This window comes from Neopsephotus bourkii, unplaced genomic scaffold (assembly GCF_033783945.1).
Source record: "Neopsephotus bourkii isolate Nb327-2 ecotype Australia unplaced genomic scaffold, CSIRO-AGI_Nbou_v1 NB_1590, whole genome shotgun sequence".
Taxonomy (NCBI): Eukaryota; Metazoa; Chordata; class Aves; order Psittaciformes; family Psittacidae; genus Neopsephotus; species Neopsephotus bourkii.
In genome coordinates, this window is record NW_026902066.1 from 24,173 (window position 1) to 46,953 (window position 22,781).

The 22,781-nt window shown below is 58.8% G+C and overlaps 2 protein-coding genes and 1 long non-coding RNA gene across 3 annotated transcripts; 2 read left to right on the top strand and 1 right to left on the bottom strand.

The window, feature by feature from the left end:
* Positions 1–1,731: 1,731 nt before the first annotated feature.
* On the top strand, positions 1,732–2,586 carry LOC133222397 (uncharacterized). Its single transcript, XR_009728285.1, has 3 exons — positions 1,732–1,772; positions 2,084–2,134; positions 2,530–2,586. It is a non-coding gene; the product is annotated as an uncharacterized LOC133222397 (long non-coding RNA).
* Positions 2,587–6,250: 3,664 nt separating this feature from the next.
* Positions 6,251–7,547, top strand: LOC133222396 (apolipoprotein C-II-like). The gene is made up of 3 exons (XM_061372061.1): positions 6,251–6,342; positions 6,911–7,049; positions 7,411–7,547. The coding sequence occupies exons 1-3, from the start codon at positions 6,285–6,287 to the stop codon at positions 7,499–7,501; spliced, it is 288 nt and encodes a 95-aa protein (XP_061228045.1). The 5' UTR covers positions 6,251–6,284; the 3' UTR covers positions 7,502–7,547.
* Positions 7,548–7,619: 72 nt separating this feature from the next.
* On the bottom strand, positions 7,620–20,937 carry NPHS1 (NPHS1 adhesion molecule, nephrin). Its single transcript, XM_061372058.1, has 27 exons — positions 20,911–20,937; positions 20,368–20,404; positions 20,106–20,288; positions 19,902–20,027; positions 19,200–19,328; positions 18,644–18,725; positions 18,215–18,318; positions 17,191–17,312; positions 16,675–16,849; positions 15,875–16,032; positions 15,296–15,434; positions 14,995–15,119; positions 14,690–14,840; positions 14,057–14,186; positions 13,699–13,871; positions 13,186–13,320; positions 12,144–12,284; positions 11,180–11,301; positions 10,905–11,082; positions 10,246–10,405; positions 9,886–10,115; positions 9,372–9,483; positions 8,560–8,723; positions 8,420–8,473; positions 7,891–8,070; positions 7,759–7,808; positions 7,620–7,667 (listed from the first exon to the last, which is right to left on the bottom strand). The coding sequence occupies exons 1-27, from the start codon at positions 20,935–20,937 to the stop codon at positions 7,620–7,622; spliced, it is 3,435 nt and encodes a 1,144-aa protein (XP_061228042.1).
* Between the last annotated feature and the right edge of the window lie 1,844 nt (positions 20,938–22,781).

Sequence of the window (22,781 nt, forward strand, 5' to 3'; positions counted from 1 at the left end):
CCCATTGACTGCCCCATTGACTGCCATTGACTGCCCCATTGACTGCCCCATTGACGGACCCATTGACAGCGAGTGACTGCCCCATTGACTGCCATTGACTGCCCCATTGACTGCTATTGACTGCCCCATTGACTGCCACTGAACCCCACTGACTGCCCCAGTGACTGCCATTGACTGCCCCATTGACACCCATTGAACCCCATTGACTGCTATTGACTGCCCCATTGACTGCCACTGAACCCCATTGACAGCCACTGAACCCCATTGACCCCCAATGACACCCACTGACTGCCCCATTGAACCCCATTGACACCCATAGACCCCAGTGACACCCACTGACTGCCATTGAACCCCATTGGATCCCATTGACACTCATTGACACCAGTAGACCCCCAGTGACACCCATTGAACCCCATTGACCTCCATTGACTCACATTGACCACCATGGACCTCCTTTGACCACCATTGACCTGCATTGACTGCTGTTGACCCCCATTGACTACCATGGAACCCCCATTGACTCCATTGACCACCATGGACCTCCTTTGACCATCATGGACCTCCATTCACCCCTATTGACAACCGTGGACATCCCTTGACCACCATGGACCTCCCATTGGCCACCAAGGACCCCCCATGGACCACCATTGGATGAGGAGCCCACATTGACCTCCATTGAGCCCCATGGACCCCCACTGATGACGGACCCCCATTGGCCACCATTGGATGAAGAGCCCCCATTGACTTCCATTGATGCCCCCTGGACTGCCATTGGCCACCAGGGACCTCCCATTGGCCACCATTGGATGAGGAGCAGCCATGGACGCCCATGGACCCCCATTGATGAGGGACCCCCGTTGGCCACCAAGGACCTCCTATTGGCCACCATTGGATGAGGAGCCCCCATTGACGCCCCCATGGATTCCCATTGGCCACCAAGGACCTCCCATTGGCCACCATTGGATGAGGAGCCCACATTGACCTCCATTGACCCGCATGGACCCCCATTGATGATGGACCCCTATTGGCCACCATTGAATGAGGAGCCCCCATTGACCTCCATTGAGCGCCATGGACCCCCCCATTGGATGAGGAACCCCTCTAGACCCTTATGGAGCCAATAAAGTGAATGGCCTCAATGGGGGGGTGTCCCCCCCCATAGACCCCAATATGGGGCTGAGACCCCCCCATAGACCCCAATATGGGGGTCAGCCACCCCCATAGACCCTAATATGGGGCTGACACCCCCCCCATAGACCCCAATATGGGGCTGACACCCCCTTATGAACACCAATATGGGGCTGACACCCCCTTATGAACCCCAATATGGGGCTGACACCCCCGCGTAGACCCCAATATGGGGCTGAGACCCCCCTATAGACCCCAATATGGGGGTCAGCTGCCCCCATAGACCCTAATATGGGGCTGACACCCCCCTATGGACCCCAATATGGGGCTGACACCCCCTTATGAACCCCAATATGGGGCTCCTCTACCCTTTGCCCCCCCCACGGCCACGTTGGGGCCTCCCCACCCATAGCGGTCGAAGTCTGAAGTGGGCGGGGCTCTGACGTCATAGGGACGGGGCGGTGCCATCATAAAGGGGGCGTTCCCCCGCCTCCATTTACCTTATATGGAGGGGAAGAAGGGCGGGGTTGACCTTTGAACCCTGCCCCATAGCTCCGCCCCCGACCTCCCCATAGGGGTTATTTAAGGTCACCCCCCCCCCCCCACTTCCGGAGTAGGATCGGAGCCGGAGGGATCCGGATCAGGTGGGGATGGGAAGGGGGTATTATGGGATGTAGGGGGTGTTATGGGATACAGGGGATGGGATATATGATATAGGGGATGGGATATGGGGTATTATGGGATGTGGGTTATGGGGTATGGGGTATTGGGAATGGGATATGGGATGGGGGGTATTATGGGATATAGGGGATGGGTTATTATGGGATATGGGGTATTATGGGATCTGTGATATGGGATATAAGGGATGGGATATTATGGCATGGGGGGTATTATGGGATAGGGGTTATTATGGGATGTGGGCCACCCCCCCTCACTGTCCCCATTGTCCCCACAGGTGCCACCATGAAGCTCTGCCTGGTGCTGGTGGCAGCCACGGTGCTGCTGGGTGAGTGCCCCCCATAGAGACCCCACAGAGCCCCATAGAGCCCCATAGAGACCCCATAGAGACCCCACAGAGCCCCATAGAGACCCATAGAGCCCCATAGAGACCCCACTGAGCCCCAAAGAGACCCATAGAGACCCCACAGAGACCCCATAGAGATCCCATAGAGACCCATAGAGCCCCCACAGAGACCCATAGAGACCCATACAGACCCCATAGAGACTCCATTCCGACCCCATAGAGACCCATAGAGACCCCATAGAGGCCTCATAGAGACCCCATACAGACCCCATAGAGACTCCACAGAGCCCCATAGAGACCCCATACAGACCCATAGAGACCCTATAGATACCCCATAGAGACCCCCCCCCATTGACCTCAACCTCTGCCCCTCACAGGCTGTGGGGCGGAGCCTCCCACCACCACGGCCACACCCCCTCCGACTGAGACCACGCCCGCCCTGTCCAAGGCAACGCCCACCCCATCCAAGGCCACGCCCCCTCCGACCGAGACCACGCCCACCCCGCCCGAAGCCACGCCCCCACCTGGCAGCCTATGGGGGGCCTTGGGGGGGGTGGCGCTGAATGCGACCACCCGGGTGTGGGACAGCCCCATGGTGATGAGGATGAGGTGGGGGGAGACCCCAATGTATGGGGGGCAATGGGGGGGAGACCCCAATGTATGGGGGGCAATGGGGGGGAGACCCCAATGAATGGGGGGCAATGGGGGGGAGACCCCAATGTATGGGGGCAATGGGGGGGAGACCCCAATGTATGGGGGGCAATGGGGAGTAGAGACCCCAATGAATGGGGGGCAATGGGGGGAGAACCCCAATGTATGGGGGCCAATGGGGGGAGAGCCCCATTGGGGGGCAATGGGGAGGGACCCAATGTGTGGGGGGCAATGGGGGGGGAGACCCCAATGTATGGGGGCCAATGGGGGGGAGACCCCAATGTATGGGGGGCAATGGGAGGGGGAATCAATGGACTCCCCTTTGTCGCAGGTGGATGACGTCATCACTGCGCGCCCACCTGGCTGCGGAAGCGCGGGAGGCGCGCGAGAGGGCGGGGCTTTACGCGCGGGAGGCGCGCGCGGCGCTGGCGCAGGGCCTGGCGGAGCTGCGCGCGCGGGGGGCACTCTGCGCAAGGCGCATGCGCAGGAGGTTCCAGCGCGACCGGGAGGAGCTGAGGAGGCGCTGGGAAGGGTGGGGGAAGGCGGTGGCCCGGATGTGGGCGGGGCCTGAGGAGGCGGAAAGTACCCGGATAAGGGAGGGGGAGCAGGAGGAGGGGGAAAGGACCCAGATGTGGGCGGGGCCTGAGGAAGGGGAAAGTACCCGGATGAGGGAGGGGGAGCAGGAGGAGGGGGAAAGGACCCAGATGTGGGCGGGGCCGGAGGAGGGGGAAAGGACCCGGATGAGGGAGGGGGAGCGGGAGGAGGGGGAAAGGACCCAGATGTGGGAGGGCGGGGAGGAGGATTTTGGGGTGGAAAACGGCAAAAACGGGGTTTTTTGGGGTGAAGAGGAGGAAAAAGTGAGGGAGGGGAGGAAAAGGGGAAAATGGGGTGAAAAAGGGGAAAAATGGGGTTTCTGGAATGAAAAATTCCGAAAATGGGGTTTTTTGGGGTGAAAACGGGATTTTGGGGTGAAAAACGGTGAAAATGCGGTTTTGGGCTAAAAAAATCCGAAAACGGGGTTTCTGGGGTGAAAAATGTCGAAAATGGGGGTTTTGGGGTAAAAAACTGTGAAAACAGGGTTTCGGGGGCGGAGGGCATCAAAAATGGAGGTTTTTGGGGTGAAAAATGTCCAAAATGGTGGCGGAGAACAATAAAATGGGGTGAAAAATGTCAAATGTGGGGTTGCTTTGGGGGAAAAACATCAAAGATGGGGGGTTTGGGGTAAAAAATGTCAAATATGGGGGGGTTTGGGGTGAAAAACATCAAAAATCGGGTTTTTTGGAGAGTGAAAAACATAAAAAATTGTGGTTTTTTTAACAATGTAAAAAAGGGGGAGGTTTGGGTGAAAAACGTGAAAATTGGGGTTTTTTGGGTGAAAAACACCAAAAATGGGGTGGAGTTGGTTGAAAAACGATAAGGTTTTTTGGGGGTGAAAAACATTGAAAATGGGGGATTTTGGGTGGAAAACTTCAAAAATGGGTTTTTTGAGTGAAAACCAGAAGAACTTGGGGTTTTTTGGGTGAAAAATGTCAAATATGGGGGTTTTGGGGTGAAAAACCTAAAAAATGGGGTTTCTGGGGTGGAGAACATCAAGAATGGGGGGTTTGGGTGAAAAAGCTTCAAAATGCGGATTTTGGGGTGAAAAACCTTAAAATGTGGAATTTGGGGTGAAAATCATCAAATATGGAGTGGAAATGCTCAAAAATGAGGTTTTGGGGGTAAAAACCTCAAAAATGGGGTTTTGGGGTGGAGAACTATGGGGCTATTTTGGGTGGAAAACCTGGAAAATAGGGGTTTGGAACGAAGAGCCTCAAGAATGCAGGGTTTGGGTGAAAAACCTCCAAAATTGGGGTTTTGGGGGTGAAGAACATCAAAAAAAGGGTTTTTTGGGTGGACAATGTCAAAAATGGGGCTTTTGGGGTGAAAACCACTAAAAACAGGGGTTTTGGGTGGAAATGGCCAAAATCAAGGCCCTGAGCCCCCAAAGTCAGCACCAGGCAGCCCAAAATCCCCCTTTTTCACCCCAAATTCAACCCTGGACCCAAAATCCCTTTTTTTCACACCAAAAGAACCCCAAATGCCCTTTTTTCACCCCAAAACCAGCCTGGGACCCCAAATCCCATTTTTTCACTACAAAACCCCCCCAAATCCCCTTCTTTCACCCCAAAAGCACCCCTAGACCCCAAATCCCTTTTTCTCACCCCAAGGGAACCCAAAATCCCCTTCTTTCACCCCAAAAGCACCAAAAAAATTGCCTTTTTTCACCCCAAAACCACGCAAAAATCCCCCTTTTTCACCTCAAAACACCCAAAAATCCCTTTTTTCACCCCAAAACCACCCAAAATCCCTTTTCCCCCCCCCAAACCCGACCCCTTGGACCCAAAACCCCTGTTTTTCACCCCAAACCCACCCCCTCCCCTCCTCCCCCCTCCCTTTGCCCCGGACTTTGCCCCCTCCCCCCCTCCCCCGGCACCGCCCCCCCCCCGCGCCCATAAAAGGGGGCGCCGCGGGTGGGGGAGGGGCGCGGAGAGCGGTGCGCAGGTGGGGGAGGGGCGGGGGAGAGGGGGGTGGGGGCGAATTTGGGGGTTTGGGGGTGTTTGGGGGCATTTGGGGGGGGTTGGGGGGTTTGGGGCAATTTTGGTGGTTTTGGGGTGTTTCTGGAGGGGTTTTGGGGCGGTTTTGGGGGTTTTGGGGGTGTTTTTGGTGAGCTTTGGGGTGATTGGGGGGATTTTGGGTGTTTCTTGAGGGGGTTTTGGTTGGTTTTGGGGGTTTTTGGGTGTTGGGGGGGTTCGGCTGTTTAAGGGGTGTTTTTGGGTGGTTTTGGGGGGTTTGGGCTATTTTGGGGCTGTTTGGGGGGGTTTGAGGTGGTTTTGGGGGGGTTTCTGCGGTTTTGGATGATTTAGGGTGATTTTAGGTGGGTTTGGGGCTGGTTTTGAGCTCATTTTGGGTGGATTTCAGCTGGTTTGGGGCTGCTTCAGGTGGGTTTGGGCTCTTCTAGGTCCTTTTGAGCTGGGTTTTGGGTGATTTTGGGTGATTTTGAGCTGTTTTGGGGTGGTTTTGGGTGTTTTTTAGCTGTTTTGGGTTGTTTTTTGGTGTTTCTGGGTGGTTTTGAGCTGTTTTGGGGTGTTTTGGGGCTGTTTTGGGGTGGGTTTGGGTGTTTTGGGGGTGGTTTTGGTGTTTTTGAACTGTTTTGGGGTGTTTTGGGGTGGTTTTTGGGTGTTTTTGAGCTGTTTTGGGGTGGTTTTGGTGGTTTTGAGCTGTTTTGGGGTGATTTGGGGTGTTTTTTGGGTGGTTTTGAGCTGTTTTGGGGTGATTTTGGGTGTTTTTGGAGTGGTTTTGAGCTGTTTTGGGGTGATTTGGGGTGGTTTTTGGGTGGTTTTGAGCTGTTTTGGGGTGGTTTTGGTGTTTTTGGTGGTTTTGAGCTGTTTTGGGGTGATTTGGGGCCGTTTCAGGTGTTTCCGGGCTCTCTCCAGGCCTCGCCATGGCCTCGCTGCCCCCCCCCATGGTGGTGGCGTCGCTGCTGCTGCTGCTGAGCTCCAGTGAGGCCCCCCCCATAGAGACCCCATAGGGACCCATAGAGACCCCATAGGGACCCCATAGAGACACATAGAGACCCCATAGAGACCCATAGAGACCCATAGAGACCCCATAGAGACCCCATAGAGACCCATAGAGACACATAGAGACCCCATAGAGACCCATAGAGACCCATAGAGACACATAGAGACCCCATAGAGACCCCATAAGGACCCCATAGAGACCCCATAGAGACCCCATAGAGACCCATAGAGACCCCATAGAGACCCCATAGAGACCCCATAGAGACCCATAGAGACCCCATAGAGACCCATAGAGACCCCATAGACACCCATAGGGACCCCATAGAGACCCCATAGAGACCCATAGAGACCCCATAGAGACCCCATAGAGACCCCATAGGGACCCCATAGAGACCCATAGAGACCCCATAGAGACCCATAGAGACCCATAGAGACCCCATAGAGACCCATAGAGACCCATAGAGACCCATAGAGACCCCATAGAGACCCATAGAGACCCATAGACTCCATTGCTCTGATTTCACTCTCTCCCCCGCTCCCCCTGCAGCCTCCTCCTCTGCCCCTCCCCCCACCCGTCCCCCCCCCTCCCCCCTCCTGCCCCTCCCCCACTTCCGCGAGTACTTGGGCTCCGTGACCGGGAACCTCCTGGAGCACCTGGACCTGCCCCGGACCCACAGCAAGATCCGGTAATGGGGGGGGCTGCCCCATAGCACCCCATAGCGCCCCCTAACCCTGTCCCATGGCATTCATAATGTGGGGCACTGCCCCATAGCAGCCTGTAACTGAATCCTATAGGGCTGGCAATGTGTGGGGCTGCCCCCTACCTGCGTCCTATGGGGCCCCTTCCTATGGGTCTGTGCCATAGCACCCCATAACCATGTCCTATGGGTGCAGAAATGTGTGGGGTTGCCCCATAACCACATCCTATTGGTCTGCCCCATAGTGCCCCATAACAACATCCTATGGGTCTGGGACCATGTGGGGCCGCCCCATAACCCCTTCCTATGGGTCTGCCCCATAACCATGTCCTATGGGGCTGCCCCACAGCGCTGTCTACGAGCAGGGCACGGCGGCCATGCTGACCTACACCGGGATCCTCACGGACCAGCTCTACCATTGGTGGCAGGGGGAGGAGTGACCTCCGCGCCGCCAGGGGGCGCTGTGGGGCAGCCACAACCCCCCCAAATAAAGACCTCGCACCCCATTGGTCCAGCTTCACCAAGGAGGCGGGGTTTATTGATGGGGGCGGGGCCTCTTCACACGAGCTCCCCCTCCGGGGTCACACGGGGGGCAGGGGGCAGCACCTGGAAGGGGCGGGGCAAACGGGTCACGTGGATTCAAGCCTCGCCTTCCCCCTCCACCCCGCCCATCCCTTTAGGCCCCGCCCCCTTTTACCTCCTCGTAGCCCCCCCATTCTTCCTCAGCTTCCCATTGGTCGAGGGCACCTGAGTGGCAGCCAATGGGAGAGTGGCTTGAACGGGGTGGGCGGGGCTTCATTAAGCCCCGCCCCCCCTGTTCCGTACTCACCCACTTCCGGTTCCGGTCCGTAGTCGTTGCTTGTCCCTACCTCGCTTCCTTTCTGCGCCGTCACTTCCGGCACCGCCTCCCGGAAGTGCCGTCGGCGGCAGCACCAGAGCGCCCCCCCCAAGATGGCGGCGAGAGCCGAGCAGGCCAAGGCCGCCAGGGGCCACGTGGGCGGCGGGAGGGCTGATGTGAAACCGGAAGTGGGAAACCGGAAGTGTGAAACCGAAAGTGTTGGAAACCGGAAGTGGGAAACCGGAAGTGTGAAACCGAAAGTGTTGGAAACCGGAAGTGTGAAACCGGAAGTGTGAAACCGGAAGTGAGAAACCGAAAGTGTTGGAAACCGGAAGTGTGAAACCGGAAGTGTGAAACCGAAAGTGTCGGAAACCGGAAGTGTTGGAAACCGGAAGTGTTGGAAACCGGAAGTGTGAAACCGAAAGTGTTGGAAACCGGAAGTGTGAAACCGGAAGTGTGAAACCGAAAGTGTTGGAAACCGGAAGTGTTGGGAACTGGAAGTGTGTGAAGGGTCCCTCACCTGCAGGGGGCGCTGTTGGCCCCGCTCCCTCCTCCGGCCAATCGCGTGGCAGCTCTAGGGGCGGGTGGGGAAATCACGTGAGCGGCGTCACCTCCGGTTTTAACCCCGCTCACTTCCGGTCCCTTTCCCGCCTGCCTTACCGGAAGTGATGCCCCGGATGACGGTGGGGGCGCTGTCGCCGCGGGCGTTGCGCGCGCGCACGGTGACGTCATAGGGCGTGGCCGGGCGCAGCCCCGTCAGCGTGTGGGAGGAGGCCGAGGTGATGACGTAGGAGGGAGGGGGCGGGGCCCCGGGCACCCGCGCGCTGGTGGGGGGGGGAAAGGGGAGAACTGATGGGTACCTATGGGGCTCTATGGGATCTCTGTGGGGTCTCTATGGGTCTCTATGGGTCTCTATGGGATCTCTGTGTGTCTCTATGGGGTCTCTATGGGGCTCTATGGGTCTGTACGGTGTGTCTATGGGTCTCTATGTGGTCTCTGTGAATCTCTATAGGGTCTCTATGGGGATCTATGGGGCCTGTATGGGTCTCTATGTATGTCTATAGGGTCCCTATGGATCTCTGTAGGGTCTCTATGGAGCTCTATAGGTTCTCTATGGGGTCTCTATGAGTCTCTGTAGGGTCTCTATGGGTCTCTATGGGTCTCTATGTCTCTCTATGGGGACTCTATGGGTCTCTGTGGGGTCTCTATGGGTCTCTATGGGTCTCTGTGGGGTCTCTATGGGTCCCTATGTGTCTCTATGGGTTCTCTATGGGTTCTCTATGGGTCTCTATGGGTCTCTATGGGTCTCTATGTGTCTCTATGGGTCTCTATGTGTCTCTATGGGTCTCTATGGGTCTCTATGGGTCTCTATGGGTCTCTATGTGTCTCTATGGGTCTCTATGTGTCTCTATGGGTCTCTATGGGTCTCTATGGGTCCCTCTGTCTCTCTCTGGGGTCTTTCTGGGTCCCACCTGATCAGGAAGCTTTGGGCGCTGCCCCCATTGAAGCCGGGGCTCCAGGAGATCCGCAGGGAGCTGGGGGTGGCCCCAGAGACGCGCAGGGAGTGGGGGGGGTCCGGGCGGTCTGGGGGGGCAGTGGGGAGCAGGACGGCCCAGTTAGAACCAGTTAAAACCAGTATGGGCCAGTTAGAACCAGTATGGAGCAGTTAGAACCAGTATGGAGCTGTACAGATCAGTGTGGACATGGAGCAGGTAGAACCAGTGTGGAGTGGTTAGACCAGTTGGAACCAGTATGGAGCAGTTAGAACCAGTATTTGCCAGTTAGAACCAGTATGGATCAGTGTAGATCGGTATAGACATGGAGCAGGTAGAACCAGTAAAGACCAGTTTGGACCAGGATGTATTAGCACAGACTGGTATGGACCAGTATGAAACATATGGACCAGTACAAACCAGTATGGGCTGGTATCCCAGTCCATCCCATCCCCATCCCATCCCCATCCCCATCCCATCCCCATCCGAGTACCTGCCAGCCGCAGCCGGAAGCGCCTCCGCACCGTTCCCAGTTCATTCCGTGCCACGCACTCCAGCATTCCCAGTGTCCCGTTCCCATCCCAGCCCTGCTCCCAGTTCAGGTACTGGGATGGGGCCAGGTGCCGGGACTGGGAGCGCAGGCGGGCCCGATCCTGGCTGATGTTGGCCACGGTCAGGAGGCCCCGGGTCCAGGGGGGGTCCGACCATTGGAGCTGCTGGAACCTGGTGGGGATGGGAATGGGATGGGAATGGGATGGGATTGGGAATGGGTACCATTGGGTGCCATAGGGTGCCATTGGGTCCATAGGGTGCCATAGGGTGCCATTGGTTGCCATAGGGTGCCATTGGGTACCTGCTGTCCATGGTGCTGATGGGGCGGCCGCCCTGCACCCAGTGCAGCTCCACGGGGGGCACCCCCCGCGCCCGGCACCCAAGGGCCACGGCATCGGCTCCATCCGGAACCAGCACCGGGATCGGCTCCGGCTCCGGCACCGCCTCCAGCTCCGGCCCATCTGGGAATGGGGTGGGAATGGGGTGGGAATGGGATGGGATGGGGATGGGATGGGGATGGGGATGGGATGGGGATGGGATGGGGTGGGATGGGATGGGGATGGGATGGGGATGGGATGGGGATGGGATGGGATGGGGATGGGATGGGATGGGGATGGGATGGGGATGGGGATGGGATGGGGATGGGATGGGATGGGGATGGGATGGGGATGGGGATGGGATGGGGATGGGATGGGATGGGATGGGGATGGGAGGGGGATGGGATGGGGATGGGATGGGGATGGGATGGGATGGGATGGGATGGGATGGGGACCCCCATTGTGTGCCCCCCCTCCATTGATGACCCCATTGGTTGACCCCTATTGGGTGCTCTCCATTGATGCCCCCCATTGATCACCCCCCATTGGCTGCCCGCCCTCCACTGACAACCCCCATTGGGTGCCCCCCCCCCATTGCTCCCCCCCCCATTGGCCGCCCCTCCCTTAGCCCCGCCCCACTCACAGCGAATCAGGAGGCGGATGACGGCGCGCGCAGGGGGCGGGATCCCCGTGTCCACGTGACACTCGTAGGCCCCGCCCATGTCCCGACGGGCGCCCGAGACCCGGAGCCGCCCCACGGGGACGCCCCCGAGCGCCTCCAGCCCCATAGGGAGCCCCATGGGGCCCGGAGACAGCGCCCCCTGGTGGCGGGGAGGAATGAGGGCATGGGATGCTCCCATTGGATCCCATTGGGATCCGTACCCCACACCCCACATCCCATAATAAGCCCCATCCCACCAGGCGCTGCCAGCGGAGACTCCCGTCCAGCAGGGGGCGCCCTTCGGCCTCGCACTCCATCTCTATGGTCCCGCCTTCGTCCACCACCACCGGGTCGGGCGCCCGCACGATGGAGGGGGGGTCTGGGGGGGGTCAAAGGTCAAGGGGTTATATAGGGTGTTATAGGGGTGCTATAGGGGTACTATAGGGTGCTATAGGGTGCTATAGGGTGTTATGGGGTGCTATAGAGGTGCTATAGGGTGTTATAGGGTGCTATAAGGGTGCTATAGGGTGTTACAGTGTGCTATAGGGTGCTACAGGGGTGCTATAGGGATGCTGTAGGGTGTTATAGGGTGCTATAGGGTGCTATAAGGGTGCTATAGGGGTGCTACAGGGATGTTACCGGGTGTTATAGGAATGCTATAGGGATGCTATCGGGTGTTATAGGGGTGCTATAGGGTGTCACAGGGATGCTATAGGGGTGCTATAGGGTGTTATACGTGCTATAGGGGTCCTATAGGGTGTTACAGGGATGCTACAGGGTGTTTTAGGCTGCTATAGGATGCCATAGGGTGCCATAGGGATGCTATAGGGATGCTATAGGGCCCCATAGGTTGCTATGGGATGCTATAGGATGTCATAGGGATGCTATAGGATGTCATAGGGATGCTATGGGGTGCCATAGGGATGCCATAGGAAGCTCTGGGGCTCCATAGGGATGCAGTAGGGTGCCATAGGGATGCAGTAGGTATGCCATAGGGATGCAGTAGGGATGCAGTAGGTATGCCATAGGGATGCTATAGGGTGCCATAGGGATGCCATAGGGTGCCATAGGGATGCTATAGGGTGCCATAGGGATGCTATGGGGCGCCATAGGGTGCCATAGGATGCCATAGGGTGCCATAGGATGCCATAGGGATGCCATAGGGATGCCATAGGGTGCCATAGGGCGCTGTGGGGCTCCAGAGGCCCCCGTGGGGCTCACAGTGGACGTCGAGGCGGACGCTGGCGCTGCCCTTGCCCTCGGCGTTCCCGCACTGCACCCGGTAGAGGCCGGCGTCGCTCCGGGACAGGTTCCCGATGGCCAGGGAGCCCCCCGGCAGCAGCCGGTGCCGCGGCGACGGGGCTGGGGGCGCCCGGGAGCCCATAGACACCCGTTGGAGCCCATAGAGACCCGTTGGAGCCCATAGACACCCGTTGGAGCCCATAGACACCCGTTGGAGCCCATAGACACCCGTTGGAGCCTATAGAGACCCGTTGGAGCCCATAGAGACCCATTGGAGCCCATAGACACCCGTTGGAGCCCATTGAAACCCATTCAATCCCGTTATACCCCGTTGGTTCCCATTATGTCCCATTACAACCCATTATAACCCCATTATACCCCATTATAACCCCATTGGACCGCATCATAACCCATTATAACCCCATTATAACCCATTATAACCCCATTATAACCCATTACAACCCATTACATCCTATTATACCCCATTATAGACCCATTATACCCCATTATAACCCCATTATATCCCATTATAAGCCATTACATCCCATTATCCCCATTATATCCCGTTATACACTATTATAAACCATTATCCCCCATTATAACCCCATTATACACCCTTATACCCCATTATGACCCTATTATCCCCATTACACCCCATTATCCCCCATTATACCCCATTACAACCACATTATAACCCCATTACATCCCAAAATATCCCATAATATCATGTTATACCCCGTTATACCCCATTATAACCCCATTATAACCACATTAGACCCCATTATCCCCCATTAGACCCCATTATTTCCCATTATCCCCCATTATAACCCCATTAACTCCCATTATAACGACATTACACCCCATTATACTCTATTATCCCCCATTCCATCCCATAATACCCCGTTCCACCCCATAATACCCCATTCCATCCCATAATACCCCATTCCACCCCATAATACCCCATTCCACCCCATAATACCCCATTCCATCCCATAATACCCCATTCCATCCCTGGCCGCACCCAGGCGGGCCCCGTCCCGGCTCCAGGCGCACTCGCGCAGGGGGGGGTGCGCGTCTCCTAGCAACGGCAGCACGGCGCCGCTGTTCTCGAGAGCCAGCACCCGCCCGCCGGGGGGGGAGCGCAGCAGCGGCGGGTCTGGGGGGGGAGCCATTGAGAGACATTGATACCCATTGATACTCATTGATATCCATTGATACCCATTGATAACCATTGATACCCATTGATAACCATTGATAACCACTGATACCCATTGATAACCACTGATAACCATTGAAACCCATTGATACCCATTGATAACCATTTATAACCATTGATATCCATTGATACCCATTGATAACCATTGATACCCATTGATACCCATTGATACCCACTGATACCCATTGATAACCATTGAAACCCATTGATACCCATTGATAACCATTGAAACCCATTGACCCCCACTGATATCCATTGCCCCCCATTGCCCCCCATTGCCCCCCATTGCCCCCCATTGACCCCCTTGCCCCCACTCACGCCTCACGCTCAGTCTGTGCCCCGCCCTCACGGTCACCCCCAGGGCGGGGCTGGCGGCCGCGCAGGTGATCACGTGACCCTGGTCCTGCAGCGCCACCTGCAGGCGGAGCCGGGAGGCCACCGAGACCCCCCCGTGGGGGGCGGGGCTGGGGGGGAGCGGCTCCCCCGGCTCCCTGCCATAGGGATCAATGGGGTGCAATGGGGGCCATGGGGGGGCTATGGGGTCTATGGGGGGCTATGGGGTCTATGGGGAGCTATGGGGGTCAATGGGGTGTCAATGGGGGGCTATGGGGGCTATGGGGGTCTATGGGGGTCTATGGGGGTCTATGGGGTCTATGGGGGTCTATGGGGCACCCACGTGCGTCCATGCAGGTGCCAGGTGAGGGTGGGGGCGGGGTGGCTGCTCCCGGTGACGCAGGTCAGCTGCAGGCGCTGGCCCAGGCGGGGCTCCCGGGGGGAGGCGCTGATGGAGACCGACTGGGGGGGGACTGCGACCATAGAGACCATAGAGACCATAGAGACCATAGAGAGACCATAGAGACCATAGAGACCATAGAGAGACCATAGAGACCATAGAGAGACCATAGAGACCATAGAGACCATAGAGAGACCATAGAGACCATAGAGACCCATAGAGAGACCATAGAGACCCATAGAGACCATAGAGAGACCATAGAGACCATAGAGAGACCATAGAGAGACCATAGAGACCCATAGAGAGACCATAGAGACCCATAGAGACCCATAGAGAGACCATAGAGACCCATAGAGACCATAGAGAGACCATAGAGACCATAGAGAGACCATAGAGAGACCATAGAGACCATAGAGAGACCATAGAGAGACCATAGAGACCATAGAGAGACCATAGAGACCCATAGAGAGACCATAGAGACCCATAGAGACCCATAGAGAGACCATAGAGACCCATAGACCCCCATAGACCCCCATAGAGCCCCCATAGACCATAGAGACGGGCGCGGGTGCTCACAGAGGACCCGCAGGCGGGTGCTGGCGCGGGGCGCCCCCTGCTGGTGGGCGGTGTCCCCGCAGGTGAAGGCGGCGCCGTTGTCCCCAGGGCTCAGCTTCAGCTCCAGGTCCCGCCCCCAGCCTGGGAGGGGCTCCTGCAGGGCCCGCCCCTCCTGTGGGCGCCAATGGGGACCAATAGGAGCCATAGGAACCCATAGAGACCCATAGGGACCCATAGAGAACCCATAGAGAACCATAGGGACCTCTAGGGATCAATAGGGACCCATAGGGACCCAGTCCATCCCAGTCCATCCCAGTGGCTCCCACCTTGCTCCAGACGAGGCGGGGAGGGGGGTGCCCCCCCCGCGCGTAGCAGCCGAGCCTCACGAGCGCCCCCACCCGGAAGGAGGCGTTGGGGGGCGGGGCCTCGATCCACAGCGAATCAGGGGGGTCTGGGGGGGGCAAGGGGGGCCCATTGAGCCCATTGACCTAATTGAGCCCATTGACCCCATTGACCCTCATTGACGCCCATTGACCCCATTGACACCCGTTGAGCCCCATTGACCCCATTGACCCCCATTGGCCCCCATTGACCCCCATTGACCCCCATTGCCCCCCATTGGCTCACGGGTGATGCTCAGAACGAGGCTGGCCCTGGCCACGCCCACTCCCGCCGCCGCCGCCTCGCACACCAGGGGGCGCCCGTGCTCGCTGCGCCGCGCCACAAGGGTCAGGTTCGATGACGTCACCGTGCCCCCCCCGGGGGCCTGGGGGGAATGGGGGGGTCATTGACCCCCATAGAGCCCCATTGACCCCCATAGAACCCCATTGACCCTCCTTGATTCCCATAGACCCCATTGACCCTCCTTGACCCCCATTGACCCCAATGACCCCCATAGACCCCCATAGATGCCCCAAAGACCCCCATTGAGCTCCAAAACCCCTCCCATTGACCTCCATTGACCCCGCCCATAGACTCTCCCATGGGCCTCTTTAGCCTCCCCCATAGAACCCCATAGCCCCCCCATAGAACCCCATAGCCCCCCCGTAGATCCCCATAGCCGCCCCCTATAACCCCATAGCCCCCCATAGCCCCCATAGACCCCCATAGCCCCCCCATAGACCCCCCATAGACCCCCATAGCCCCCCATAGCCCCCATAGACCCCCATAGCCCCCCATAGTCCTCCCCGCCAGCAGGGGGCGCACCGGCGCGGTGCTGCTCTCGCTAGGCCGCAGCTGGCGGCCGCCCAGCCACCAGTGCAGGCGCGCGGGGGGGTTGCTGGGGCCGCTGGCGCACGTCAGGGTCAGGGACTCGTTCTCGGCCCCCCCCCGCGGCCCCGAGAGCGTCACCTCCGAAGGGGGGTCTGCGAGCCATTGGCAACCATGGGGAGCCATTGGGAGCCATTGACACCCATTGGGAGCCATTGACCCCCATTGGGAGCCATTGACACCCATGGGGAGCCATTGACACCCATGGGGAGCCATTGACAACCATTGGGAGCCATTGACACCCATGGGGAGCCATTGACACCCAGGGGGAGCCATTGACAACCATGGGGAGCCATTGGGAGCCATTGACACCCATTGGGAGCCATTGAGTCCCATTGGGAGCCATTGACACCCATTGGGAGCCATTGGGAGCCATTGAGACCCATTGACCCCCATTGACACCCATTGATACCCTTTGACACCCCTTGACCCCCATTGACCCCATTGCCCCCATTACCCCCATTGACCCCCATTACCACCCATTGTCCCCCATTACCCCCATTGCCCCACTTACCCCCATTGATCTCCATTACCCCCCATTGCCCCCATTATCCGTATTACCCCACATTGCACCCATTGCCTCCCATTACCACCCATTCCCCCCATTACCACCCATTGCCCCCCATTCCCCCATTGATCCCCATTACCCCCATTGTCCCCCATCACCCCCCATTATCCCCATTACCCCCATTGATCCCCATTCCCCCCATTACCCCCATTGCCCCCAATTGGCTCACAGGTCACGTGCAGGGTGACGCTGGCGCTCCCCCCGGCCGCCAGGGGGCGCTGTGTCTGCACACGGCACCGCAGGGTGGCGCCGTCGTCCCCGCGGGTCACGGCCACCGCCAGGGGGCTCCGCGTCACCGCCAGGGGGCGCTGCGTCACCCAGGGAGCCGCCAGTGGCCTCCCGTCCTGCAGGGGGCGCCAACGCGCTTGGACTCCCATTGACTCCATTGACTCCATTGACTCCATTGATCTCCATTGACCCCATTGGCTCCCATTGACTCCATTGACCCCCATTGACACCCATTGACTCCATTGCCCCATTACCTATTAACCTATTACCCCCCATTGCCCCCATTACCCCCAATGCCCCCATTGCCCCCATTACCCCCATTGTCCCCACTGCCCCCATTACCCCATTGCCCCCATTGCCCCCATTGCCCCCATTGCCCCATTCCCCCCATTCCCCCCATTCCCCCCATTCCCCCCATTGCCTCATTGCCCCCATTACCCCCATTGCCCCCCATTACCTTGTCCCAATGGAGGCTGGGGGGAGGGTTCCCCCCCCGCACGATGCACACGAGCTCCAGTTTGTCCCCTGCCCGCACGTGGGGCGAATCCAGGCCCTCAATGGTGGGGGGGCCCGGTGGGACTGGGAGCAATGGGTTAGAATGGGGGGTCTATGGGGTCAATGGGGTTCTATGGGATCAATGGGGGTTCTATGGGGCAATGGGGGTCTATGGGGTCAATGGGGGGTCTATGGGGTCAATGGGGGGTCTATGGGGTCAATGGGGGCTCATGGGTCAATGGGGTGACTGGGTCAATGGGGGTCTATGGGGTCAATGGGGGCCTCTTCTATGGGGTCAATGGGGTCCTCTTCTATGGGGTCAATGGGGGCCTCTTCTATGGGGTCAATGGGGGCCTCTTCTATGGGGTCAATGGGGGTCTATGGGGTCAATGGGGGTCTATGGGGTCAATGGGGTCCTCTTCTATGGGGTCAATGGGGGTCTATGGGGTCAATGGGGGGTCTATGGGGTCAATGGGAGTCTATGGGGGTCAATGGAGGTCTATGGGGTCAGTGGGGGTCTATGGGGTCAATGGGAGTCTATGGGATCAATGGGACTCTATGGGGTCAATGGGGCTCTATGGGGTCAATGGGGCTCTATGGGGTCAATGGGGCTCTATGGGGTCAATGGGGGTCTATGGGGTCAATGGGGGTCTATGGGTGTCAATGGGGGTCTATGGGGGTCAATGGGGGTCTATGGAGGTCTATGGGGTCAATGGGAGTCTATGGGTCAGTGGGGGTCTATGGGGTCAATGGGGGGTCTATGGGGTCAGTGGGGGTCTATGGGGGTCAATGGGGGGTCTATGGGGTCAATGGGGGTCTATGGGGTCAATGGGGGGTCTATGGGGTCAGTGGGGGTCTATGGGGTCAGTGGGGGTCTATGGGGTCAATGGGGGGTCTATGGGGTCAATGGGGGTCTATGGGGTCAATGGGGGGTCTATGGGGTCAATGGGGGTCTATGGGGTCAATGGGGGGTGCTGGGCGCTCACAGAGCACATCCAGGGTGAGCGCGGCCTCGGTCGGGGCGGCCCCGGCCTCATTGGAGGCGGCGCAGAGCAGGCGCTGTCCATGGTGCTGGCGCTGCGGGGTCAGCCTGGGGACAATGGGGGCAATGGGGGTCAATGGGGTCATTGGGAGTCAATGGGGGTGAATGGGGGGGGCAATGGGGGTCAATGGGGGTCAATGGGGGGCAATGGGGGTCAATGGGGGGTAATGGGGGTCAATGGAGTCAATGGAGTCAATGGTGGTCAATGGGAGTCAATGGAGTCAATGGGGGCCAATGGGAGTCAAGGGATTCAATGGGATTCAGTGGGCCCCAATGGGTCTCAATGGGCCACGCTGGTCCATACTGGTCCATACTGGTCTATACTGGTCTATACTGGTCTACACTGGTCTATACTGGTCTAGGGGGCGCTCACCTGACGGTGACCTCGGCGCTGCTCAGTTTCGGGTGGGAGCCCTCAAAGACTCGAGAGGAGGCTTCGGGCAGCGGCACCCCCCCTGTGCCAAAACGGCCCAAATCAGCCCAAAATAGCCCCAAACCACCCCAAATCACCCCTAAAACACCCCAAAGCACCCAAAATTACCTCAAAACACCCAAAATTACCTCAAAACACCCCAAATGACCTCAAAACACACAAAAAACACCCAAAAATCACCCCAAACCACCCCATATCCTTAAAATCAAACCAAAATGACCCAAAATACCAAAAAATGCCCCCACTTCCCCAATTCCCCCTCGTATGACCCAAAATCCTCCCATTTCCCCCCCAAATTAAGGCAATTCCTCCTCCAGTGATGCAAAATGAGCCCTAATACCATCAATGGGACCCCAAATGATGCTAAATACCCCAAAATGCCCCCAAAATGACCCAAAATGACCCCAACCCCAAAATGACTCAAAACGATGCCAAATGACCCCAAATGACCCCAAATGACCCCAATCCCGCACCCCCCCCCCCGCGGTGACGTCACCGAGGGTGAGAACGAGGCGCGGGGCGGGGCGTGCGTCGTGGGCGTGGCAGCTCACGTGCACCTCGGCCCCGCCCACCCACGGCAGCTCCTCCCCCGGCGGCAGCTCCAGCGCCGGCGGCCCCGGGGGCACTGGGGGGGGGCGAGGGAGACCCCTATAGAGATCCTATAGAGATTCTATAGAGCCCCTATAGAGCCCTTATAGAACCCCTATAGAGCCCTTATAGAGCCCCTATATAGCCCCTATAGGCGCCGTCCCATCCCCATCCCCATCCTATCCCCATCCCATTCATTCCCATTCATTCCCATTCCCATCCCTATCCCCATTCTCATTCCCATCCCCATTCATCCCCATTCCCATTCCCATTCATTCCCATTCCCATCCCCATTCCCATCCTATCCCCATCCCATTCCCATTCCCATCCCCATTCCCATCTCTTTCATTCCCATTCATTCCGATCCCATCCCATTCCCATTCATTCCCATTCCCATCCCATCCCCATCCTATTCCCATTCCAATTCTGATCCCCATTCCCATTCCCATTCATTCCCATCCCCATTCCCATCCTACCCAATTCCCATTCCCATTCATTCCCGTCCCCATTACCGTTCCCATTCATCCCCATCCCCATCCCATCTAATTCCCATTCCCATTCATTCCCATTCATTCCCATTCATCCCCATTCATCCCCATTCACTCCGTACCCATCACCCTGAGCCGGGCGCTCCGGGACGCGCGGGGGGGGCCGGTCCCGTTCCCCCCCCCGGCCTGGCACTCGAAGGCGGCGTCATCCTCAAGCTCCACCCCCTTGATCCGGAGGTGGTACTGCCCTGCGTGGCCACGCCCCCTTCAAACCACGCCCTCTCCCCCTAAACCACGCCCCCTCCTCCCCTTTAAGCCCCTCCCACCTCGTTGCGGATCCCCAGCCAATCGGTAGCGCGGGTGGGCGGCGGTGGGCGGGGCCCCGAGGAGGAGCCCGTCCCGCGCCCACTGCGCGACCACGCCCCCGCGCACGACGCAGCGGAGCTCCGCCTCCCCGCCCAGCACCACGCTCCCATTGGTCGGCTCCTCCACGAAGGGCGTGGCCGACGCTGACAGAAGGAAGGAGGCGGGGCTTAGGGAGGCTCCGCCCACTATGGGGGGGGGCACACCCCACATGGGATCGCTTACCTGTTACCCCGGCAACCAGCAGAGCCAATAGCGCCTCCTCCAAAGGGGTCAAAAGGTCATGGGGGGCACGACCCCAATTGCCCCCCCCCCGTGGGCACCCATTTACCCCCCCCAATTGCCTCCATAGGACAACAATTACCCCCATAGGACCCCATTTACCCCCCCCAATTGGCCCCATAGGCCCCCATTTACCCCCCTAGACCCCCATTTACCCCCCCATCACCCCCATAGCCCCCCATTTACCCCCATAGGCCCCCATTTACACCCCCAATTACCCCCATAGTCCACCATTTACCCCCCTTGGCCCTCATTTACCCCCATAGACCCTCATTAACCCCCCAATTACCCCCATAGGCCCTTATTTACACCCCATAGGCCCCCATAGGCCCCTATTTACACCCCATAGGCCCCCATAGGCCCCCCATAGGACCCCATTTACACCCCATAGGCCCCCATTTACACCCCTAGACCCCCATTTACCCTCCCAATTACCCCCATAGACCCTCATTAACCCACCAATTACCCCCATAGGCCCTTATTTACCCCCATAAGCCCCCATTTACCCGCCATTGCCCCCCCCGTTATTTGCCCCCCCCGTCCGACCCCCACCATGGTTGGATCCCATCTGGGGGGGCCCCCACCCCAGCGCTGGGTTCCCAATGGCAGGGGCGGGGCTAAGGGTGGCCCCGTCCCCCAGAAGGGCGCTGATTGGCTGCTGAGGAATGCACGGAATGCGGGGGGGGACGGGGATAGGGATGGATGGGGGGGCCCCTATGGGGCACAGGGGCCATAAAGAGCCCTATAGGGACCCATAGCACCCCCATAGGGACCCATAGCATCCTCTACGGGACACACAGCATCCCCATAGGGACCCATAGCATCCTCTATGCGACCCATAGCACCCTCATAGGGACCCCAGCCCCCCCATAGTCCTCCTTATGCACTCCATAGGGTCCCCAAACCCCCCCATAGGGATCCACAGCACCTCCATAGGGACCCATTACCCCCCCATAAGGAGCAATCACATTCTATAGGGCCCCCATTAGCCCCTATTGTCCCCCATTACCCCCTATGGAGCCCCCATTACCCCCTCTAGGACCCCATTACTGCCTATAGGACCCCCATCACCCCCTATAGGACCCCATTACCCCCTATAGGTCCCCCATCACCCCCTATAGGACCCCATTACCCCCTATTGGACTCCCATCACCCCCTATAGGACCCCCATCACCCCCTATAGGGCCCCCATTACCCCTATAGGATCCCCATTACTCCCTATAAGACCCCATTACTGCCTATAGGACCCCCATTATCCCCTATAGGGCCCCCATTACCCCTATAGGACCCCCATTACCCCCTATAGGACCCCCATCACCCCTTATAGGACCCCATTACCGCCTATAGGACCCCCATCACCCCCCATAGGACCCCATTACCTCTATAGGACCCCCATTATCCCCTATAGTGCCCCCATCCCCCCTTCCCATAACCCCCTTGGCCGCAACGCCCCATGGGACTCGTAGTCCAGCACCCCCCCTGTATCCCATGACACCCCGCGCGCCTCCACCCCTCCCATCCCACCGCGATTGGCCGCTCCCCTTTCCCTCCCAGCCTGGCTCCGCCTATCAGCGCCGCCCGCTCCCTTTTAGCCACGCCCCCCCGGCTCTGCCTTCCCCTCAGAGCGCCAAGATGGCGGCGGGCGGCGGAGCCTCCGCGGGGCCGGGGCCTGCTCCGGGCCGAGGCCGCTTCCCCGCGCGGCCTCCGCGGGGCCCGGCCCGGCCGCCCCCGGCCCCCAGGGCCCGGACCCCGCTCCTGGCCCCGCCGGGCCCCGCTGCAGGCCCCGACCCGACCCTTGCGGCCTTGTTGGGCCTGGCCGGGGGCCTCCGGCGCCTGCGGGCCCTGCTCGGGGCCTCCGGGGGAGGAGGAGAAGGAGAAGGAGGAGGAGGAGGAAAGAGGAGGAAGACGGTGAGGAAAGGGGGGGGAATGGGGGTGGTTGTGGGGCAGTAGGGGTGGTTGTGGGGCAATGGGGGCAGATATGGGGCAATGGGGGTGGTTATGGGGCAGTGGGGCTGTTTGTGGGGCAATAGGGCTGGTTGTGGGGTAATGGGGGTGGTTGTGGGGTAATGGGGGCAGATAGGGGACAATGGGGGAGGCTATGGGGCAATGGGGGAGGCTATGGGGCAATGGGGGTGGTTGTCTGGGGGGCAATTATGGGTCAATGGGGGGCAGTTGTGAGGCAATGGTTGCGGTCATGGGGCAATGGCGGCGGTTCCGGGGCAGTTGTGAGTCAATGGGGGCAGATATGTGGCACTTGTGAGGCAATGGGGGCAGTTGTGGTTCAATAGGGGGCAGTTATGGGGCCGTTAGGGGTCAGTGGGGCAGTTATGGGGCAATGGGGGCAGTTGTGGAGCAGT

Bases quoted from the DNA above. Each gene is read 5' to 3' on its own strand.
- LOC133222396 (XM_061372061.1), top strand. From the start codon at position 6,285: ATGGCCTCGCTGCCCCCCCCCATGGTGGTGGCGTCGCTGCTGCTGCTG. The intron at 6,343-6,910 runs GTGAGGCCCCCC...CTCCCCCTGCAG, and splicing joins GCTGCTGCTGCTGAGCTCCA to CCTCCTCCTCTGCCCCTCCC. The intron at 7,050-7,410 runs GTAATGGGGGGG...GCTGCCCCACAG, and splicing joins CGGACCCACAGCAAGATCCG to CGCTGTCTACGAGCAGGGCA.
- NPHS1 (XM_061372058.1), bottom strand. From the start codon at position 20,937: ATGGCGGGTAAATGGGGGCTTATGGGG. The intron at 11,302-12,143 runs GTGAGCCCCACG...GACCCCCCCCAG, and splicing joins CGTCCGCCTCGACGTCCACT to ACCCCCCCTCCATCGTGCGG. The intron at 7,809-7,890 runs GTGAGTACGGAA...GCTGCCACTCAG, and splicing joins CGGACCGGAACCGGAAGTGG to GTGCCCTCGACCAATGGGAA.